Here is a 21251-nt window from a genome sequence, read left to right as displayed (position 1 = left end):
TTATCCTAATAAAGATGGCGCTGGAGCATATTTCTACTTTCTGACAACTATTGCTGTTTCCCCAGTTGTAAATTTGCTGCAAATTATCTATTATTTCATAGAATGCATAGAATAATAAAAAACGTACATTTCAATTTATTATTAATTGTTTTTACAAACATTTAAAAATGGCGCGTCTTTTCAAAACTAGCTTTGCTCAGATGGCTCAGATGTATGTACTTCAAATTTCTAACAGATGGCACTGATCGTCAAAATTTGCATTTAATTCCAGGAAGAAACACATGGAGAGAAGTGTTGAAGTGTTCCATATATGCGAAAGGCAATTTTATTGAAAGTCTCATATTTCTCAGTACGTTTGTGAACCTTCGTGAAATTTATTCGCATTAAAATTGTCGCTCCACAACTATTCAATTGAAATTGAATAATAATTTAAGCGCGCTCTAAGTGACAATCGACGTGTAGGCTTCATTGCTGATGCCAATCATTAAAATCGTCTCTCTGAATAAGAATTAGTAACCGTTATTTTTTCTAACTATACGAATATCCTGTCTTAAATATCTCCAGGTAATTATCAATATTTCGGTTATTCCTGTGAATCATTGACTCTTGAATCATGTTTTGAAAGTGATTAAATTAATCGAAAAGGTACTTTCAAAAGAGAAAAAATTTCAAATATGAAAATTTGTGCGGGAACGATTGGAAACGACATTAAAAATAATTAATTTACAAAATTAGAATAATTCTAAAAACTAATAGAGGTGAATAGAAAAAGGATAAGTTAACTATTTGTAGTGTAACAGTAGTGAAAAAAGTGGAATTTGAAAATTTTTTTTCCGAGTTTCACTGAAAATGCCGGGCAGTCGGGATAAACATGGAACGAACAATTCCCAAGATCAGTTGCCACCACATTATTTACATGAATTACCGGCTCAGGATGAAGAAAGATTGGAAAAATTATTTCAATCTCTCGACCTTGATGGAAATGGAAGAATTGACGTTCACGATCTTTCCAAAGCACTTCATCAAGCTGGTGTTCACAGACACTATGCAGAGGTATTTTTTTTTTTGTACAATTTTATTGACCCTTCTTATTTGCTTTTAATATTGTCGACAAAATAATCTTTGTTGTAATCTAAGTAAATTTGTTGTTGCATTATAAACTTGAGTTTACATAATAACAATCCAATAGTTGCAGGGTCACATAAAAATTAAATATGATTTGATTTTTATCCCGTTGAATATTTTTAAGGTTAAGTTATATTCCCAATTTTAAGAAAAAAGTCCACAATACTATTACTAGGAATAGAAAAATCAGAATCATAAATGATCTGCAGTTTTTAATATAAAAAAGGGGATGTATTTTACATTTCATATTAAAAAAGAGGTTTTTAAAGGAAAATAATTGTTTTCATATTAAAAGAGTAGCAAATAAAATAAATTTTTCTTTTCGTAAAGAGAGAATACGTTGCCTAGAAATTTATAAATAATTTCAACTCGGATAGTAAAACTTAAAAATAAGTATTTGATAAATATTTATTTGAGGCCAACGCTTTCTTTTCAAGTTTGTGTCTGGAATGTCAATATAATAAGGATCAAAATTTGCTTTATAATATTCTTGAAAACATTTCGAGAGAAGGCAGAATTTTTCTATTTTTTCCTAATTGTAATTAAAATACGATTAAAGGTAACATTTCCCTTTCTTTAGATGTAAACATTTGGAAAAGTAATAATTGTTTCTCTCAAAAGCTACTCATTTCTATTTTTAACTCTCATTATTAGAAAAACAACATTTTTAGTCTCTAAATTCTTTGTTGAAATTCAAATTATTATTCGTTTCTGCCAATTCACCAAAAACTTTTCTTTTGCATCAAAACTAAAAAAAAAGAAAACAACAACAATTTTCAAATAAATTGTTTACGTTTAAATTAATTTAACATTGTTCTCAGCAACTCAGTTGTCTAAGATATTTTATGCAATTGTACGGTTTCATGAAAGCTAATTCTAACATGTAGCAAGTCTTTTTAAAATACTTTATTAAATTCAATTTAAGGTCATCGAAAAAAAACCTTCAATATCTAAAATAGAGAAATACATTTTTTATTTTTCTCGCTATTTATTAATATAAACATTTACAGGATAAAATAATTCTATTAGTAATATAATAACAATAATAATAAAACAATAAAATTAATTAGAATAATAATAATAATAATGCCTTGGGTAAATTAAAAATTTTAATTTTGTTTCAGAAATTTCTTGCGAGGTCTGATCAGACAAATAGTGGTGACATTAGTTTAGCCGAATTTGTATATTATATCAAGGAACATGAAAAAAATTTGAGATTACAATTTTCTGATATGGACAAAAATCAAGATGGTGAGAGAATATTTATTATTGTTTATTTCGTACATAGTTAACGTCTTTTGGCTTATTTGAACGAGAGGTGAGATAATAATCGAAACAAAACAAAAAGGAACTCAACATTATTGAAACATTATTGAACAGATTTCTTTACTTGAAGCGTTAAATATAAAATTCTCATTATTGAAGGAAACAAATTGACATGTAGTTACATCAATAATGAAATTTATCTTATTTCATGCAATAATAGAAACTAGATTCTTCAAATTTTCGAGATTAACAAAACTTACATAACATCGTTCATTTGAATAAATACATTTCCTGAATTTATAAAAATTTAATTGTTTTTTTCTATAATTAAATTTGTCAGGATGGCCACATGTCAGTAAAGTCAGGAAAATGTCAGGAGAAACAATTTTTTGTTAGGGAAATTTAGAAAATTGAGATTTTTCTGAATTTTAATTTTTATAGTGCGAAAAATAACTATAAATAAATCTTTTAGAAATTATTTTTGAATTTTTTTATTTAAATTTTTGAAATATACAATTTAAAAAGATTTTGAATAATTGAAATTTTGTAAAATTTAATTGAAAATAATTAATTTTTTTCAAGTATTTTGTTAGAATTTTTAAAAATCAACTTTTGAAGAATTTTAAAAATAATTGAATTATCAAAAATTTGAATTAAAAATCTTTATCTTTTAACATAAATTTAAAAATGAAAATTAGCTTCTAATTTTTTAAAATTTAGTATTATCAGTACTTTCAATTACATATTTCCGAAAATTCAAATACATACAAAAAATAATAACATTTTAGAAAAATTACATTAAAATATTTTTAAAAAATACTTAATTCTTAGAATTTTATGCATAATTTTTTAAGATTTAATTATCTTTGAATAAAACAAATAAAAATTTACTTTTTTGAACTTATTAAAATTTTGGAGAAATCATAATCATATTTACGATTAAAATTCTTCAAAAATTTGATTATTTTTATTTTTTGAAAATATAGGTACCTTAATAAACTGAAGAAAAAAACATGGACAGTTGCAATTATTATAAAAAATTGAATTTTTGTATTTAAATACTTTAATTCTCGAAGAACTTTCGGAAAATTATTTAAAATAATTGATGATACACTATAGAAAATTAATAAAAGTAATTTTTAACTGATTTACAATTTTTTTTATTTTTCAAAAAAAAGATTTTTCGAGAAAATTAAAATTTTTCAAAAAAAAAGATTTTTCGAGAAAATTAAAATTTTTCTAAAAATATGATTTTTTTCGAAAAAATTAAAATTTTTCAAAATCCATACGATTGATTGTTCAGAATTATGAAATAAGTATATAAAAAAATCGGCAATGAAAATTAATAAAAATTACAAGAGTAGTTCGAATTTTTATTTTTTGAAAAATTTGATATTTATTTAAAAAAATTTTAACTAATTAATTTTTTAAAAAATTTTTGAAGCATATTATAATATTTAAAATACCAAACTTTGTTAGAAAAAACATTAACTACCTGTTTTGAACGTTCAAATGATCGAAATATTTGTTGTTAAAAATACTGAAAAAATGCTACAAAATTAAAATTAAAAACTTAATATTTACATTTAATTTACTAATTAATTATTATTATTTATTGTTTTAAAAAACTTCAATAAAATTCTTCGCAAAAACTGAATTACATATTTTGTCAAATTTTTTTAATTCTTTACGAGAATTGAAATATGTTCAATACAATTTTAATTAAATTCTTCGAGAAAATTAAATTATTTCCAAAAAATTGAATAAAATCCTATAGTAGGGGAGACTGGGGCGAAAAGTTAAACTGACAAAACCGTTAAAATTCATTATCTTTCGAACGAAAATAGTTAGAGCATTGCAATTTTAATTATAGAAGGGTGTTACCACCCTAAATAAATGTCCGGAGTTGTGTGCAATTCTGTTTATTTTTGTGGTGTCGATATTGAAAGTTTTTTTTCAACCTACTTTTGAAAATTTTTTCGAAAAAGAAAATATCAACATTTAAGTATATTTTTTGAATTTATTCTCATCGCGATTTTTTTAGATCCTTATTTGGGTCCCCTGAAGAGATACCTGAAGGTATTTGCTAAATATCTTTAGTCAGATTTTTATATTTGTTGTTAAAGCCAAAAACGCACTCTGGGACGAAAAGTTAAATGTATTTTTACATGTTGTTAAAATTTTTTTTTTTATTTTTCGTTTTTTTGGGTTTATTTGTTTAAACATTATTTATTTGACATTGGGCAAGTACTCTGTCAAAAAATAGGCCGGTTAACGTGAAATAAACCAAAAAATTTTTTTTTTTTTGAAATTTCAATTTTTTAACTTTCTAACTATTCTAAAGCTTTTGTTAAGTAAACAAAGATCTTTTATTTACTAAATTACTTGTTTACGTATACTTTAACTTATCTACTATTTATCACCTATCAGAAAATAGTTTTAGTAGGCTAAAAATAGAATTTAACTTTTCGCCCCAGCATGGGACGAAAAGTTAAAAAAAACAAAATTTTCAAAAAAGGACAAAACATGTATTTTTTGCGAAAATATCAGGAACTTTTTTTATTGAAAGTTGTAGAGGACAAGTTGCCCTACAATATTGATATACAAATATTTGCATCTAAGCGGCTTATATTGCCAAAAAAAAATCATTTATGCTAAATTTAACTTTTCGCCCCAGTCTCCCCTAAGATTTCAATTATTTTCATAATTTATAAACGTTTTCGCAGGAATTAAATTATTTTAAAGAATTTTAAATAAAATTCTTCACAGAAATTCAATTACTTTGAAAAATTTTGATGAAGTTATTTGTGAGAATTGAATTATTTTCTTAATAAAATTCTTCGCAGGAATTTAATTATTTTAATAAATTGTAATAAAACTTTTTATAATGATTTAAATATTTTGCTTCCTCGTGAGGAAGCTTTTTAGTCGTTTAATTTACAAAATTTTTAAAAATCCTTTTAACAAATTTTCTTCTATATAGGACTATGTTATATAAGACCCTGAACAATTGTCCGGATGTGTGTGTGTGTGTGTGGATCCCGATTTTTGTGAATACGATAACTCGAAAAGGTTTTAACGAATTTGGCTAAACTTTACCAGGTATATTTATCATAAAAATATCTCGAAATGGATTGATAGATTCTAAAAAATTCTCAGAAAAAAAATTTTTTTTGATTTTTTTCTAAAAAAATTTTTTTTTCAAAAAATTTTTTTTAAGTTGGTTATTGAAGTTAATATATAATAATATCTCGAAATGGATTGATAGATTCTAAAAAATTCTCAGAAAAAAAATTTTTTTTGATTTTTTTCTAAAAAAATTTTTTTTTCAAAAATTTTTTTTTAAGTTGGTTATTGAAGTTAATATATAATAAAATCTTATTCTTTGCATCAAGACGAATCGATTGGTATATAAAAAGTATAAATTGTATGAGAATTTACAGAGTTAATCACAATTAAAGCTGAAAAATTCGCATTTTTATCAAAAAATGAGTTCTTTCCGCAAAATTATGTTGCCGTATAAGAAAATCTTACTCATTTATTTCTAAAATCTTATTCTTTGCACCAAGACGGATCGATTGGTATATATAAAGTATATTTGTATTTAAATTTATAGAATTAATTACAATCAAATTTGAAAAATTCACTTTTTTACTAAAAATTTTTTTTTATTTAGATTCATATTACTGTATAAGAAAATTTTATTCTTTCTATTAAGACGAATGAACTTTATTTTATAAATGTTAAATTGTATTAAAAATTATTTAAAAATGAAATATATTTATCGTTAATGCTTCCTCCACGAGGAAGCAAATTTTTTTTGCTGATCGTAAAGAGGAAGCAAAATGTTCATGTAATGAACATCTGGATTTACAACTTGTTTAATATTATTTTAATTAAATTTTCAATTCCCATTGACTAATTAATTTAAAATCCAATCTAAAACTTTGAACTTTTCAGTGTTCTTTCTCAATAATTGCGTGTAAATATACTGATTCTATTGTCTTTTTCAGGAAAAATTGATCTCGAGGAATTAATTAGAGCCTTCAAGGATTTGGGAGTTGAAATGGAGAGAGCAGAAGCCAGGAAACTATTGCAAAGGTTTTTATTTTATTTTCTGAAAATTATTGGAAAAAGAAAAAGTATTTACTCTCTTAATCAGTCTGATAAAAAATTCGAAGTGACTCGAGAAATTATTAAAATTGCACGCATTTTGTAGAATGGACAAAGATGGGAGTCTCAATATTAGTTACAATGAATGGAGAGATTTTTTACTCTACGCTCCCAGTACAAATATCCATGAACTTATTCATTATTGGCGTCATTCTACGGTGAGTAATTACGAAAATTCCTATTCGTAGACAATAGAAAATTATCAGAAGTTTAAATTTTAATTTGAATTAGTTAAAGTTTTCAATTCATAAAGAAAAATTAACTTATAAATTGATAGCTGACAAATTTATTACAATTTTTATTTAAATGAAAAATTTATTTTTAAAATAGGAAAAAAAAGAAATAAATTTCTTATTCAAATAATTTTATTATTAATAAGTATAATTGAACTTATTTAATTTTTTTTTCTCTACTAAATTGAAATTTTAGTTTTTGCAGACTAGTGCGGCTATTGTATCGTTTTGCAAATTGTTTCTCTCTTTGGTAACATGTGTTACGTGATTAAACATTATACTTTAACGTGACGACAATTTTGATTGTCGTTTTGATTCGTCGAGGAAGAGGGCTCGTCTCTTACATTCTGTGACGTATAGCTTTTCACAGTGCTTTCGCGTGTTATTCAAAATGACCTTGAAATCCAGCTGTTCAAGAAAGAACCGGCACTAAAACTCTGATAGCCATGCGCAATATTTCTCAAACCTCCCTTTGGCCCTCATCTCGTCTTGCGCACCTTTTACTCTCTCTCTCTTATCATAGATTACTATTAAAATCTTCTGCAACGAAAACTTGATTTAATTTTTCAAAATATCACCTCTATTTAGAGACAACATGTGAAAAAAAGAATTTTTTTCAACAAAATCTTTTTGTTTTAGTTCTTCTGTGATGATCCAATGATCATAAGTTTCTAAATTTTGATTCGATTTCCTAAGTGGTATATTCAAATACAATGCTGTAAATTAAGTTTCAGTAGGTCAGTTATTTTCAAGTGCAAGTGTCGAATAGTTTTTTTTTTAATTGACTTTTTTATTTTTTGTTCTGAGAAATTTGGAGTATCTTTTATTCTATTCGAGAGTGATTCTTCAATTGTGAATTGAGTGTCAGGCGCTATGGATAATAATTGTCATTTTTAAAAATTTTTTTATTGTTTTACTATTTTTCTGAAATTGACAGTCATTCAGTTTTAATAAGAAGGAATTTTGAAGACGATTTCCAAAAATACTGAGAATTTCTAATGTCTTTGGTGAATTTAAATCGATAACGAGTTTCCCGAATTACATAACACTTTGACTACCAATAAAGTGAATTAGAATTTCGGTTCTGTTAATAAAATTTAAATTATTGACAAAAAAGGGAAAATTATATTAAAATTTGGCCATTAAAAGAATTTCTTCTTCTTTTCATATTGATTCTGAAAGATTAGATAATTCTAATTTCTACTTTCTAAATTCGTACTTTTTCTCGTACATTTTTTCTAGATTATTTAATTGTTAATATTCTTGTTGATATAATAATATTAGTTTTAATAATAATATTTAATAAATTTTATTTTTGATAAATATTATTAATATTATTATTAATAATAATATTATTTTTATTTGAATGTCTAATTTTTTATTATCATTGTCATAAAGTTGGGACCTTGAATTTAACACCTTATCTTTAAATTTAAATACACATTTTTGCAGTCTGAGAAAATTGTTAATTATTTATTCATATGATTTTTAGATTCTCTTTTTTTTAACAATCATTTTGTAAATTGTGTAAATTGAAGTCCATTTTAAGCAGAAGTTTGTCTGTCGGAGTTAATTTAAATTTGAAAAATAGTAATGATATTCTTAAAATTTCTATTTTTATCATAAAAAGAAAAGACTCTCGGAAATATTTAATTCGTTTTCTTTCGAAGAAAATCAACCAAAGAATTTTTTTAAACAAATTAAATTTTCTATTAAAAATGTTTATTTCTGTATTTATTTTGAATTTAATTCAATTTTTACTGAATTTTTTTTTCGTGTTGAAAAATTAAATATTTTTTCTTAAAAATTTATTTATTTAAATGTTTCTTTACTCAAGAAATATTATTTATAATAATATAAATATAATCGTTTAAATAATATTTATTATTTATATATCATAATAATCGTAAACATGAATTAAGTTCGTAATTATTGTAGAAATATTATTTAAAACCTAGTAAATTATAATAATCGTAAAATGAACTAAATTCGTAATAATAATAATAGTTTGTATAATATAACAATTCGTAAATTACGATACTTTTATATTGCGTAATGTCATGCAAGAACGATTATTAATCAACTAATATTATCAGTTGTTAGTTCTATTGAGAAAAGAATTGATATATTCAATATGTGACGGTGTATATTTTCCAGTTGTGAACTACGTCTGGTAATTTTTTTTCTTCTTTTTCTTTTTCTTGCAAGCTGAACAAGTGGCGCATTTGTGTCTGGAAATTATAGAAATTCTTTTCGATGATGATGATGGTGACTTGATATTCATCGATCTCATCTTTTTAAACTGATTAATTATATACTGCTGACATTGATGAGTAGCATTATCTCACTTTTTCCTCTATGACTGATATATAAGTTTATCAATTGTCATTTTCCTTATAAATTTCTTTTTTTTGCACCTGTGAGACTTCTTCATTGAAGAAAATATTTCACGTGAAAGGAATTAGAAAAATGTCTCCATTTTTTCCTGTTAATTATTTTTTGAGATTTTAACGAATTGTTTTTAATTTTGATAGGTTTTTGTGTTTTTAGAATTTTAGAGGATTTAGTGAAAATTATTTAGTTTAATTTCTTTTTTCTTTTCGAATTTTAGAGGATTTAGTGTCGACAATTATTTCGCCTTTTAGCAGGTCGTTTAATTTATGCATATAATATTTCGTCATAAAAGTGTATGAAGCACGCGAATGACGTCATGGTCGCTCAGAATATAATCGTAGCAATGCACGACTCGAACCAAATATGAATATTATCCACGCTTTGCAAATTTTTATTCATTACTTTATCGTCGATTTATTTTCCTCCTTGAAATTTTCACTACCATGGAAACTTACTGCCATTGTAATTGACCACTATTGAAATTTACTTCTAATATTGAAAATAAAAAATCGAAAATGAATTTTCTTTCTCTTGTCGCAGGAATGCAATATTTTGTAAATCAAGACTTTACTGGATATAATTTAATCTATCACGGAAATCGTCTGGATGATTAAATGTCAAACCGAAAGGAGAGATTAATTAGTCATGAAGTAAAAATTTTGTCTGTTGAATTTTAATTATTGAGAATAAAATTAATTCAAATTAAATTTTTTTTGTTGAATTTGAATTGACAAAAATTAATTCAAATTAAATTTTTTTTGTTGAATTTGAATTGACAAAAATTGATTCAATTTAATGAATTTTTTTCTGGAATTTCAATTGACAAAAATTAATTCCAATTAACGAAATCTAAAAGGAAATTTCTTTTGACAATTTCACAAGGAAACAAATGTTTAAATTTATTCGTTTTCCTTGTTTTTTCGAACAGTAGTTTTTTTAAACTCAATGTCTTTCCTTAATTTTATCATTACTTTTTTGTCATTTGTATCTCAAAACATAAAAACAATAGATAATAGAGAATTATCGTTACTCGTAAATTATTTCCTGATCTGATTTTAATTAGAAAACGATTTTTTTGTTTGGAAAAAAATTAAAAGTTTAGAAACAACACAAAATTTTTTTCTTAATTTGACAATTTAGAAATTTGTTTCTAAATTTAGCAGTTAGAAATTTTTTTCTATATGAAGAAATTTTTCTTCGAAATTTACTCAATAAAGTAGAAAACCAGAAATGAAGTAACCATGACCGCAATAAAAATCGAGTGCATCCGAGTTGATCTAGAATAAGATAAATCGCAATTTTCTATGAATTTAATCTGTCTATTACACAAAGTTATATATTTTAGTTTAATTATTGTTTTGCGAATATTAATTACTAGACAGATTTCGATCTTCATTTACCTGTCGGAGTAAAAGAAATATTTCTCCTGGACAATATATAAACGTATGTGAAATATTTGGACCATGGAATTTCGAGGTACTCCAAAAAATATAAATTGACTTTCTAGAATTTATTAAAGTTTCCTTTTCATAAATATTCTTTTTCTTCCAGATTACTGAAAGTAGTCAAACTCCAGCGAAAGGCGAAATAAATCGACAAGAATTTTGTTGAATTCAAATTACCAATTTTTTAAAAGAATTTTGATTCCAGTTCATCGGTTTCTATGAAAAAGACGTGAATTAATGTTGATATTGAAACTTGTTTTTTCTTCTGGGAATGTCAGTTGTTTTCGAATCACTGATTATATTCAAGGACATTTTTCTACATCATCATCATCATCATCATCATCATCATCATCATCATCATCATCATCATCATTATCATGATCATGCTCTTTGGTAGAGACAAAATATGCAATTTTTGGAACATGGGAGAAAGAGAAGATTGGATAAAGGAAAGTTTCTCGATTGGAGGCCTCGTTATTTTTTAAAAGAGTAGGCCAACTGTTGTCTGTCTCGGTGTAACATAAAATGACGTATTTAATCACACAAGTTAAACCCGAGTGACGACGATGCGTGTATACCGTTTGGAAAAGTGGGAGGAGAATTCCCCTGACTGAGCACCCCAGTCGCTATCTTCATTCCGATTACACAGTCGTCGCGACACTCTCTCTCTTTTGTATTGAGAATTCTCGATTTAAAATTTAGTCTCGGTATCGATGCCGGTCGCCGAGCTCCTCATGCTCGTTAAAATTTCATCTCTAATTGTCAATTTGCAATTTTTTTTCATTGCAAACAACTCCATGTGCTTTCAAAGTGTGTGAAGAAAGTCATTTTTTGTTGTGAATTGTGTGACGGATAAAAATTTATCAACAAAATGTTGGAACAGGATCATTTCGAAAATTCTTGCCGCGATTGGATTGAATTTCTTACTCAATATCGAAAACTTCTCGAACGGGTAAGTCCCGATTTTTCACTAGTTGGAAAACTGCTGAAAAATTAAAAAGCATTTTTCAAAATTTGTTTTTTCGAAATTCATTTGAGGACAAATTACTTGGGGAGTATTTGAAGCAAGAATATTCTATCTCGTGAACGAATCTTTTCTATGTATGAGTCTTTCTATATTAAGAAAGGACAACCGCCGTTTTAGAGCACAAGATCTTCTATTTTACTCTTCTAATTCTGTATTGAATGAAAAATATTATCGAAAAGTTCTGAATAATTTTCAAATTTTCGTATTAGAAAAATTTGTCTTGCTCTTGATGGAAATTTGCTTTATTTTCGAATTTATCTATTATAATTATTTAAGGACTTTTTTTTGGTCCATCTTTGAAAAATTTCGTAAATTTCTTTTTACGAAAATTGAAATTCGTTTGACGGACCAAAAACTCAGGTAGAAAAGTCAAGTTTTCCTTAATCGTGAATATTTATGAATCAGAAATTATGAGTATTGATAGTGACAGGTGGATTTTTTTCCCAAAAGAAAACGAGTTACTTAATGATTAATTTCACTTCTTTCTTTATATTATTCATTATTCATAAATCAGATCCGAATAAAATTATTTTATTCGACCTTCGCACAGGGAAAGTTTCTCTAGTGCATTAAAATACTTTCAAGTCAGCTGATCAATTCTATTTGCTATTTGACTCAATTTTTTCGTCGCGAATATTTTGAAAGAAAATTTCGAAAGAAGATTTATTTCGAAAATAATATTTCAAAATGCAAAAATATTTAAAATACAAAAATATTTTAAACTACAAAAGTATTTTAAAACGTAAAAACAATTTAGAATATAAAAATATTTTCAAAAATAAAAAACTACTTTTCTAAATTTTTTTCCAGCGAAGATTTTCAAAATTTTTAACAAAATTTTCCCTTCTCTCTATCATTTATTGTTATTCAAAAAAATTTTGCAAAATAATTAATATGTTTGTAAACAAATTCAGTGACGGTTTGTAAAATATCTTGAAGTTCTTTTCCTGATTCGCTAAATTGTATAAAGTATATGTGAGTTGGAAATATTTTCTTCAGGCAAACGTCAAAATTGAAATGATTATTATCGAGTTCAAATTCCATTTCATGATTTCTTTTGCGAAAAAAAAATTATTAAAAATAGAAAAATAATTCGATTATGAAATTGTTATCATCTTTGATGATTGAAGTTAATTTTTTTGTTGATAAGGTGACGGTTAAAAATTTCCGGATGCGAGGGAAATGACAATTTTGTGATTCATTCCAATTCTTCGAATTTGATAATAGTTAATCCCTTTTTTTCATTGCTATCTAGTTGTAAATTTGAAAATAATTTGCCCTTTTACGTTAATTTACTTTCTTTCAATAGATTTCTTCGTTTTAATTATTTATTATTTTTTTATTGCCCTAGTAAGTTGTAGCAATGAAAAAAATTAATTCAAGGTTCGATAGTTGTTTTTCAAGGTCTGCCTGTCACTTTTATGAAACGGAAAAAAAATCTTTTGACTTTTGAGTGTAAAATTCTTTCCTTTTTTATTACTATTTTATTTTTATTGCTAATTCGGAAATTGAAAATTCGTAAATTGGAAAATACTGGAATATTGGAATATTTCTAGGAAATTAAATTTGCAAATGAAAGATTTATGAAATCCTGGTCTGGATTTTTTTCCTCAATTAGAGTTCAAAGTAGACATTTATTACTTTCCATCACTTTCCATAATCCGTTGAGTGTCAGCTGTTTGGTTTTTCATTATCTGAAATTGTTTTGTGCTCAATATGTCTCAATAATTCAGACTGGTAGAGACTTTTATGGATTGGTATTTTTTCTCTCGAATAATTCTTTTTTGTAAATTTCATTCTAAATTTCATTAAATGATGTTTAGTGTAGTTTTTTCTAAAGTACGACCTCACTTAGCGAACAAATTGAACAAAAAAGTTTTGTATTTTCTTTTAACAAAAGTTTCATATGTCTCAGTGCACATATTATCATTGAATAAGATCAGTAGAGTCATTTGACCCTTACAACACACGTGGAATAGTAATAACGAATAACTTACTTCGCAATCTGAAACTAAAAAAACTTTTTATCTCCAATGAACGTTTCTTTTCGAATCATAAAATTCAAGTTTAAACTTGAACTTTATTTTTCAAAAAAGTAAATTTCAAATTCAGAAATTTCTTTTTACGGAATTATTTATTCCTCAATTTTTTTTTTTTAAATAAAAAATAAAAATTCTTTTAAATTTGTTTGTAAATGTCGCACTGAATAAAATAGTAATTTTCTCCAAATTTGAATAAATTGAGGAAAAAATTCGCCTGGGGAAAATAAATTCTCTGATTTTTTTTGTCGTCTGTCGCTTGTGTATTAGATAATTAAAAGTTTATTAAAATAAATTATTCAATGACCTAGGCAGTTGTCAGCTGAATAAGGATATAGTGAAGACGTTGGCCGAATAAAATATTTAGACCTGACATTGGGCCAGGCACCAAATAATGCATTGGCTGTTTGCCCATTTTAAACTTCTTTTATAGCGGAAGCTTGGATGGTTTCTCGCCTCTCTCAGTGTGCCTCGTCAGTGTGATTTTTTGTGTCTTGTTTCCTCAATTAATTATTGAACTAGGAAAAAAAAAACATTTTCCTTGTTTACATTTTTTTGCAAATTTATACAAAAAAAAATTTTTTTTTGCTAAATCTATTCGACACTTGAAAAGAAAAAAATACGATTTTTAACAGAAGAAACATCGAATATGGATTCCTTGGATAATATCGAGAGTGACCTTTTACTTGAAATTCACTTCAAGTTAAGTACCAAAATTATCCTCGTAGTGAAATTAATAGAAATTGCGTAGATTAGTTTCTAATTTTTGTTTTTCGATGAATTATTTTTTCTTTTGAAAAAAAATATTTTTTGCCAATAGCTGTTTTGTGTTAATAATAAGGAAAAAGTTTCAATGAATTTTAATCAAATGTCAAGAGAAATTTCGTCAGTCTGTATTTACACACTTGTTGAAAAAAAATATGTTTTCTAAAATATTTGATAAATTTCGTTTTACATCGTATTGAATGTTTTCTCTTCTAAATTGTAAATTCTTTTCTAAATTTCGTAAATTATTTTCTAAATTTTGTAAATTATTTTCTAAACTTTGTAAATTATTTTCCAAACTTTGTAAATTATTTTCTAAAATTTGTAAATTATTTTCTAAACTTTGTGAATTATTTTGTAAATTATTTCCTAAACTTTGTAAATAATTTTCGGAATTTTGTAAATTATTTTTCAAACTTTATAGGAAATAATTTTCTAAAGTTTGTTAATAATTTTCAAAAGTTTGTAAATTATTTTAAATCATGTCTTTCAAAATGTTAATTTCCGTTTTTTTATTGTAAATTTATTCCTGATTATTCACAAATTGCAATTTAATTTCAAACAATATATATGAATCCGGTTCAAGGCAGTTTTGAAAAAGGCAACAGATAGCGATGTGAGAGACGATTAATATCACGAGAAGAGCCAATTGGCACTTTGGTCAAAATGATGTGAACGAACGAGTAAAATTGAGTGTGAAAAAAAAACTTTTTTCCCTAGTTTTTATCTTTAAAATATTATTTTTCTTTCTCTAAACAAAAAAAAGACAAAAAATATTTAGACTCATTCTTAAATTTGTTTTAATTTCAAATTTTCAACTCGACATTTTTCCTTTGCTCTTTTAATTTGGCTCTTTATCAGAATTTGTTTACTCAAAAGAAATAGAATGTAATAATCATATCTTAATTAATATTTTTTTCTCGAAGAAAACGTTTTATCGAGTGGATTTAATATTTTTGCAATTAAGAGAAAAATTGCTTTGAATGTCATGTGAAGAGAATTGATTATTCTCACGTGGTTCTTGACAGAAATATTTATTCGAAAATTTTATTTTTACATTTACGTTAATTACTTTATGATAATTAATTAATAATCTTCTTTATTCATAATTAACTATTAAAAATAAAATGTAATAAAGCCCGATAATGTCTAATTAGTTTTATCTATCAGACGCCGAGGTAAAAATAAATGGAAATCAAATTTATTACAATTTCATTAATTGGAAATTAAATAAAAAAAGTTAAAAAGAATACAACAAAAATTAAAAAGAAGAAAACTTCATTAATTAAAAAGTATAGAAAAAAACTAAACAGAAGAAAATTTCATTGATTTAAAAGTGTATAAAAGAAAAAATTAAAAAGAGAAAAAAAGCAATTTATTCAAAACGAATTTTTCTGCAAGAACAAAAATGTCGAATAAAAATGAAAGGTGTGAATAAATTTTGATATGATTTGGAAAAAAAAATTAATTTCTACTTTTTCTTTTTTATTTGAGAAAAAAACTCCCTTTAATTGAATCTTTTTCTTGGACATGATTTTAGTATATGGACATTGGAGAGGATATTGGAGTTCCCGATGATTTCACAAATAGCGAAATGATTACTGGTATGTGGTGGAGACATTTACTCGCCGGAGGAATCGCTGGTGCTGTTTCTCGAACTTGCACAGCGCCATTGGATCGGATAAAAGTTTATCTGCAGGTAAATTATATTTTTTTACCAAGAAAAGAGATATTTTCTCAAAAAATTCAATTTTTTCTAAGAAGATTTTAATTGAAACAGAAAAATCAATCCAAGGAGAGTTTGAATAGAGTATTCAAAGAGATTTTAAGGAATTATATTCAAAGAGAATTTTATATTTTTGTCAAAAAACATTCTTTTCTCAAAAAATTCCATTTTCAAATTAAAAAAGATTTCATTAAAACTGAAAAATTAAGTCAAAGAAAGTAAAAAAAATTCTTTTCTCAAATTTATTTCATTAAAAAAGAAAAATTAATTCAAAGAAAGTTTAAAGATTATTCAAAGAGATTTCAAAGAGCATACAAAAAGATGTTAACAAAAAAATAGAAGAAAAGAAAATAAAAATATAAGAAAATAGCTGAATTAGAACAAAAAGAAATTAAAATCTACGTAAAATATTTTTTTCCAGGTCCACGGGACACGAAATTGCAATATTTTTAGTTGTGGCAAATATATGTTACGCGAAGGTGGAGTAACGAGTTACTGGAGAGGAAATGGAATTAATGTACTTAAAATAGGTCCCGAATCTGCCCTAAAATTTGCTGCTTACGAGCAAGTCAAACGATATATCAAAGGAATCAACAGCAACAAAGAACTCAATATTTATGAAAGGTTTATCGCTGGCTCCGTAGCTGGTGGCTTTAGTCAGTCGATTATTTATCCCCTAGAAGTGAGTTTCATTTTTTTATTGCACGAATAATGTTCCAATGCAACTTCTAAACCGTTGATTAAAAAGACATTAATTTCACGTACAATTTTATTCGTTATTATCATTTTATTATTTATATTATTATTCTTTTTTTGTCTTCTTCTTCATCTTCTTATTGTTATTTTTATTCGTATTATTTGTGAACCCTTTCTTAGCATTTTTTTTTTTTTTTGCTTTCTTGCTTTTTTTTTGTTAAAATCGTTTAACCGTTTTTTATTTATTATTATAATTAGTATTATTATTTGCTTTCTTGCTTTTTTGTTAAAACCGTTATTTTAATTATTTTAAATTTTTTGTTTTTGTACCTATGCTTTACAAAAATGCCTTTTTAATTACAAAATAGTAACAATTATTATAAAAATTCTATTATTTTGTCGAAACTAATAAGAAAAATGTTTACAATTAAAGGTAATGAAGACGAGATTGGCGTTGAGAAAAACAGGAGAATTCAGCGGAATTTCAGATGCTGCTAAAAAAATATACAGTCATGGGGGTCTAAAAACATTTTACAGAGGCTACGTTCCAAATTTAATTGGAATTCTTCCTTACGCAGGAATTGATTTGGCTGTGTATGAGGTGAGAAAATTAAAAATTAGTTTTGTTACAAGAAAATAAATTAAAACAAAAAGAACAGAGTATTTGGAAAAAACTAAAAAAAAAAAAAAAGCTATTGAATAAAATAAAAACAGTACAAGATAATAATAAATCTTTCGATTTTATTTCACAGACACTAAAGAATAATTATATAAGGACGCACAATAAGGATGAACATCCGTCAATTTGGCTTGTACTATTTTGTGGTACAATATCAAGCACAGCAGGACAAGTTTGCTCGTATCCTTTAGCTCTAGTCAGAACACGATTGCAAGCTCAGGTTGTACCTGAAAGTTCTTCCAGTATGATCTGTGTTATTCGAAATATTCTTCATCGTGAAGGATTTCGAGGCTTATACCGAGGCCTCACACCCAATTTTCTAAAAGTGAGTCAAACATATTTCATTCAAAACTAATTTCTCTAAAAAAATCAAATTTTCTACATTTTACACACAGAGAAAAATTTTATTTCAACCCAAATATTATTTAATTGAGAGAAATAAAAATATTTTTTCTCAGAATCTACTAAATTATTTTTATTTGTTTTAAACTTTGTTCGGAACAAATAAAATTTATTCGAACTAAGTAAAATTTTCATACCAACCAAATAAAAAGTTTAGTTGGATCTGAGTCAAGTATATATTTTTTCTGTGCGTAGAAAAAGTAAAATTGCAAAAATTTGATTCACGACTGCAAAAAAGAAAATCTTTTGCAATCGAGAAATTAAAATACTCGGCAAAAGTATTTATTCTGATTTAATGAATAATCGATGATATTTAATTTGTACAGGTTGCGCCGGCAGTATCGACGAGTTACGTCGTTTATGAGCATGTAAGACAGGCCTTAGGAGTTAACATGACGTGATGAACATGCGCACTAGGAACTATTAATTTAATTAAATTATTCCGCAATTTTTATAAACTAAGTACTTAGTGTAGAAGAAAAAAAAATCGCGAGCTTTATTTCTCCACGTTTTTACGTTTTCAAAAAAAGCTCATTAAATGAACTTAGTTTCTTTTTCATCGTCATTTCTACTCAAATGTAAATTATTATTTATTCATCTATCTCTCTCTCTCTCTCTCTCTCCCTCTCTTTTACTCTCGAGAGAGAAAGAGAAGAAAAACGTTTCAATCTCGTCAAAGAACAAAGTTCTCTTTTCCTAATCATTTTGTCGAAGAAAAGAATAGAGAGAAGTTCATCGAAATATCAGCGCATCTAATATATAAATATTAACGAAACCAATTAGCCTTTTTTTAAGGCGAAGGTAGATCTTCTCTTTTATAAGGAAAAAAAAGGCTCAGAATTGACAAAAAAAAAAGCTTTTTTCTCAGTCACTTCAACTTTAGGTATTTAATAATTGAAATTATTATGCGAATGATCGAATTTACTCTCTTTAACTCGTGAGAATCCCTGTGGGATCGATAAAGAGAAAGAAAGAAAAAATACGTTCTACTTATTCTGTGATAAGCACGATCAGCGGAATTCGTTCTACTATTTTCACGTTGTTTCAATAATAGTAGTTTTTTTTATAATAATATACGGTTTGCCTAATAATAATAAAAAAAAGTTTCTCCTAATAAAAACAAAAAAAAAACGATTTTTAGGCAATTCGTTCAAATTTAATCGCGTCTCTTTGCGAAGCTATTCATTCCTTTTTAAATTAAATAAAAAAATACTTCAAAAAGTTATCTCTTGTAAAATGTACACAAAAAAAATACCCGAATTTTTAAAGAATATCTTTTAACAGAAAAATTTTTAATTTTCATTTTTTAAAAACTCTTTTAGATCTTTTTCTTTTATTTCCTCCAAAAATTTTCTATTGAGTTTAATTTTAACTCTACTTTTTTTGTGTGTACAATTTATATTTGACAATATTCGTGTCGATTTATGTACATTATTCAGTAGTTAGAAAAACTATTTATATGGGAGCCTCGGTGCTATGAAGTTCAAAAAAAAATTTTTAAATCGCGAAATTCGAAAGGCATTTAAAACAAGGAATAACGAAAAAAAATTGTAAATAACGCGAAAAAAGTTTTTTTTGTAGCGCTGAAGACAATTTTCAATTTAGTACAATAAGCAATAAATATTACCCGTATTAAAGAAGAAGAAAAAAAATCTTAACGCCGATATTCTAAAAAGAAATCGTTAAAAGCGCAAAATCGAAAGCGTTTTTTTAGCGTCGTGTACAGATAATTTTTACCGGGACCGAGTAATCATGACTTTATCGAAGTAAATAGCCTGACTATTTTCTTTTAGTTTTTTTTTTTAATTTTTTCTGTTTTTTAATTCTTAGCTCAACGATGTCCATGTATATGAAACATGAACGCCTTTTTCTATGAATAAATGTAATTTATTGATCACTGTTATTCAATGTTGATATTAATATTTAAAACTATATTTACAAACAGCTCAACACATCCAATATTATCGCATTCAAATACAAAAAATATAATCGTACATTTTATTCCTCTTTATGAGCTTTTCAAAAAAATGCTTAGTCTCAAAAATTTTCATGTCTCACTTCCAAATTATCCAAAGATTATTCAATATAAATACAAATTCTATATTATTGCATTGTATTGAAATGGTGTCACTGTGATATATAGGCTTAATAATAATAAAAATAATAATAATTATATTAATAATAATAGTAATAATAATAATAATAAAAATAGTAATAATAATAAAATACATTAACTTTACAACTTGTTTGAATATCTTTTTATATTCGGACAGAAAAAATTCGATTCTATTTTTGGATTTTATTTTTAAAAAAACATTTACACTCGAATTTCTCAATTAATTAAAACATGGTTGCCACAAGTCAGGGAAATCAGGGAAAAGTCGGATTTTTAGTAAAAGTACTGGAAAAAATTGAATTTTTAAAATTCATGAGAAAACTCTAAATTTTGATGTTTCTTTTTGTTTGCCTCGTAAACTATGAAATTACCATGGATTTTAATACAAAACTTTCAATTTTTTCTATTTCTGACAATAATTTCTTTTTAAATAACTCAATTTTTTACAAACTATCATAAAATTATGACTTAATAAATTATTTAATGAATAATTTTTACAATTTTCATAAATACTAGATTGATAGAAGAATTTTAGTTAAAAATACAAAAAAAATTGAATTTTGGAAAAGTTACAAATGATTCCAGAAATTCAATTATTTTCAAAACTTATAAAAATTCTTCGCAGAACTTTAATTATGTTCAAAAATGTTTTAAAAATCCTCGTCAAAATTTCAATTATCTTTATAAATAATAAAATTCTTCTTCGAAATTAAATAATTTTTAAAAATTTTAATATAATTCTGGGCAAAATTTTACAGGAATTAAATTATTTACAAAATTTTTAATAAATTTCTTCGAAATAATTAAATTACTTTCATAAGTAATAAAATGTTCACAGGAATTTAATTATTTAATATACAAAATTTCATAAAATTTTTCAAATAATAGCAATTATTTAAAACGATTTTTATAAAATTCATCGCAAGAATTCAATTATTTAAAAAAATTTAACAAAGTTCTTTTCAAGAATTCAATTATGTTTATAAACTTGAATAAAAGTCGTTGCAAGAATTCAATTATTTATATAAATAATAAAATTCTTCGTAGAAATTAAATTACAAACTTAAAAATTGTCTTCAAAATTTTTTAATGAAAAATTCGGATTCTTTGGCCTAAACTTCAAAACAAGAATTATATTAAGATCCAAAAACTGACTTTTAACAAA

The 21251-nt window shown here is 25.2% G+C and overlaps 1 protein-coding gene across 3 annotated transcripts; it reads left to right on the top strand.

Annotated features, from left to right (window-relative positions):
• The first annotated feature begins 259 nt into the window (after positions 1 to 259).
• Positions 260 to 19873, top strand: LOC122497945 (calcium-binding mitochondrial carrier protein SCaMC-3). Of its 3 annotated transcripts, XM_043605375.1 has the most exons (9): positions 260 to 1053; positions 2250 to 2376; positions 6405 to 6492; positions 6611 to 6722; positions 16008 to 16166; positions 16615 to 16875; positions 17323 to 17490; positions 17642 to 17893; positions 18297 to 19873. In XM_043605375.1, the coding sequence occupies exons 1-9, from the start codon at positions 850 to 852 to the stop codon at positions 18369 to 18371; spliced, it is 1446 nt and encodes a 481-aa protein (XP_043461310.1). In that variant the 5' UTR covers positions 260 to 849; the 3' UTR covers positions 18372 to 19873. The 3 variants fall into 3 exon arrangements, with proteins under 3 accessions (XP_043461310.1, XP_043461311.1, XP_043461312.1); XM_043605376.1 differs by lacking the exons at positions 260 to 1053; positions 2250 to 2376; positions 6405 to 6492; positions 6611 to 6722 and adding an exon at positions 11287 to 11588; XM_043605377.1 differs by lacking the exons at positions 260 to 1053; positions 2250 to 2376; positions 6405 to 6492; positions 6611 to 6722 and adding an exon at positions 14338 to 14405.
• Positions 19874 to 21251: the final 1378 nt, after the last annotated feature.

This window comes from Leptopilina heterotoma, unplaced genomic scaffold (assembly GCF_015476425.1).
Source record: "Leptopilina heterotoma isolate Lh14 unplaced genomic scaffold, ASM1547642v1 Lhet_14, whole genome shotgun sequence".
Taxonomy (NCBI): domain Eukaryota; kingdom Metazoa; phylum Arthropoda; class Insecta; order Hymenoptera; family Figitidae; genus Leptopilina; species Leptopilina heterotoma.
This window is presented reverse-complemented; position numbering and strand designations above follow the sequence as displayed.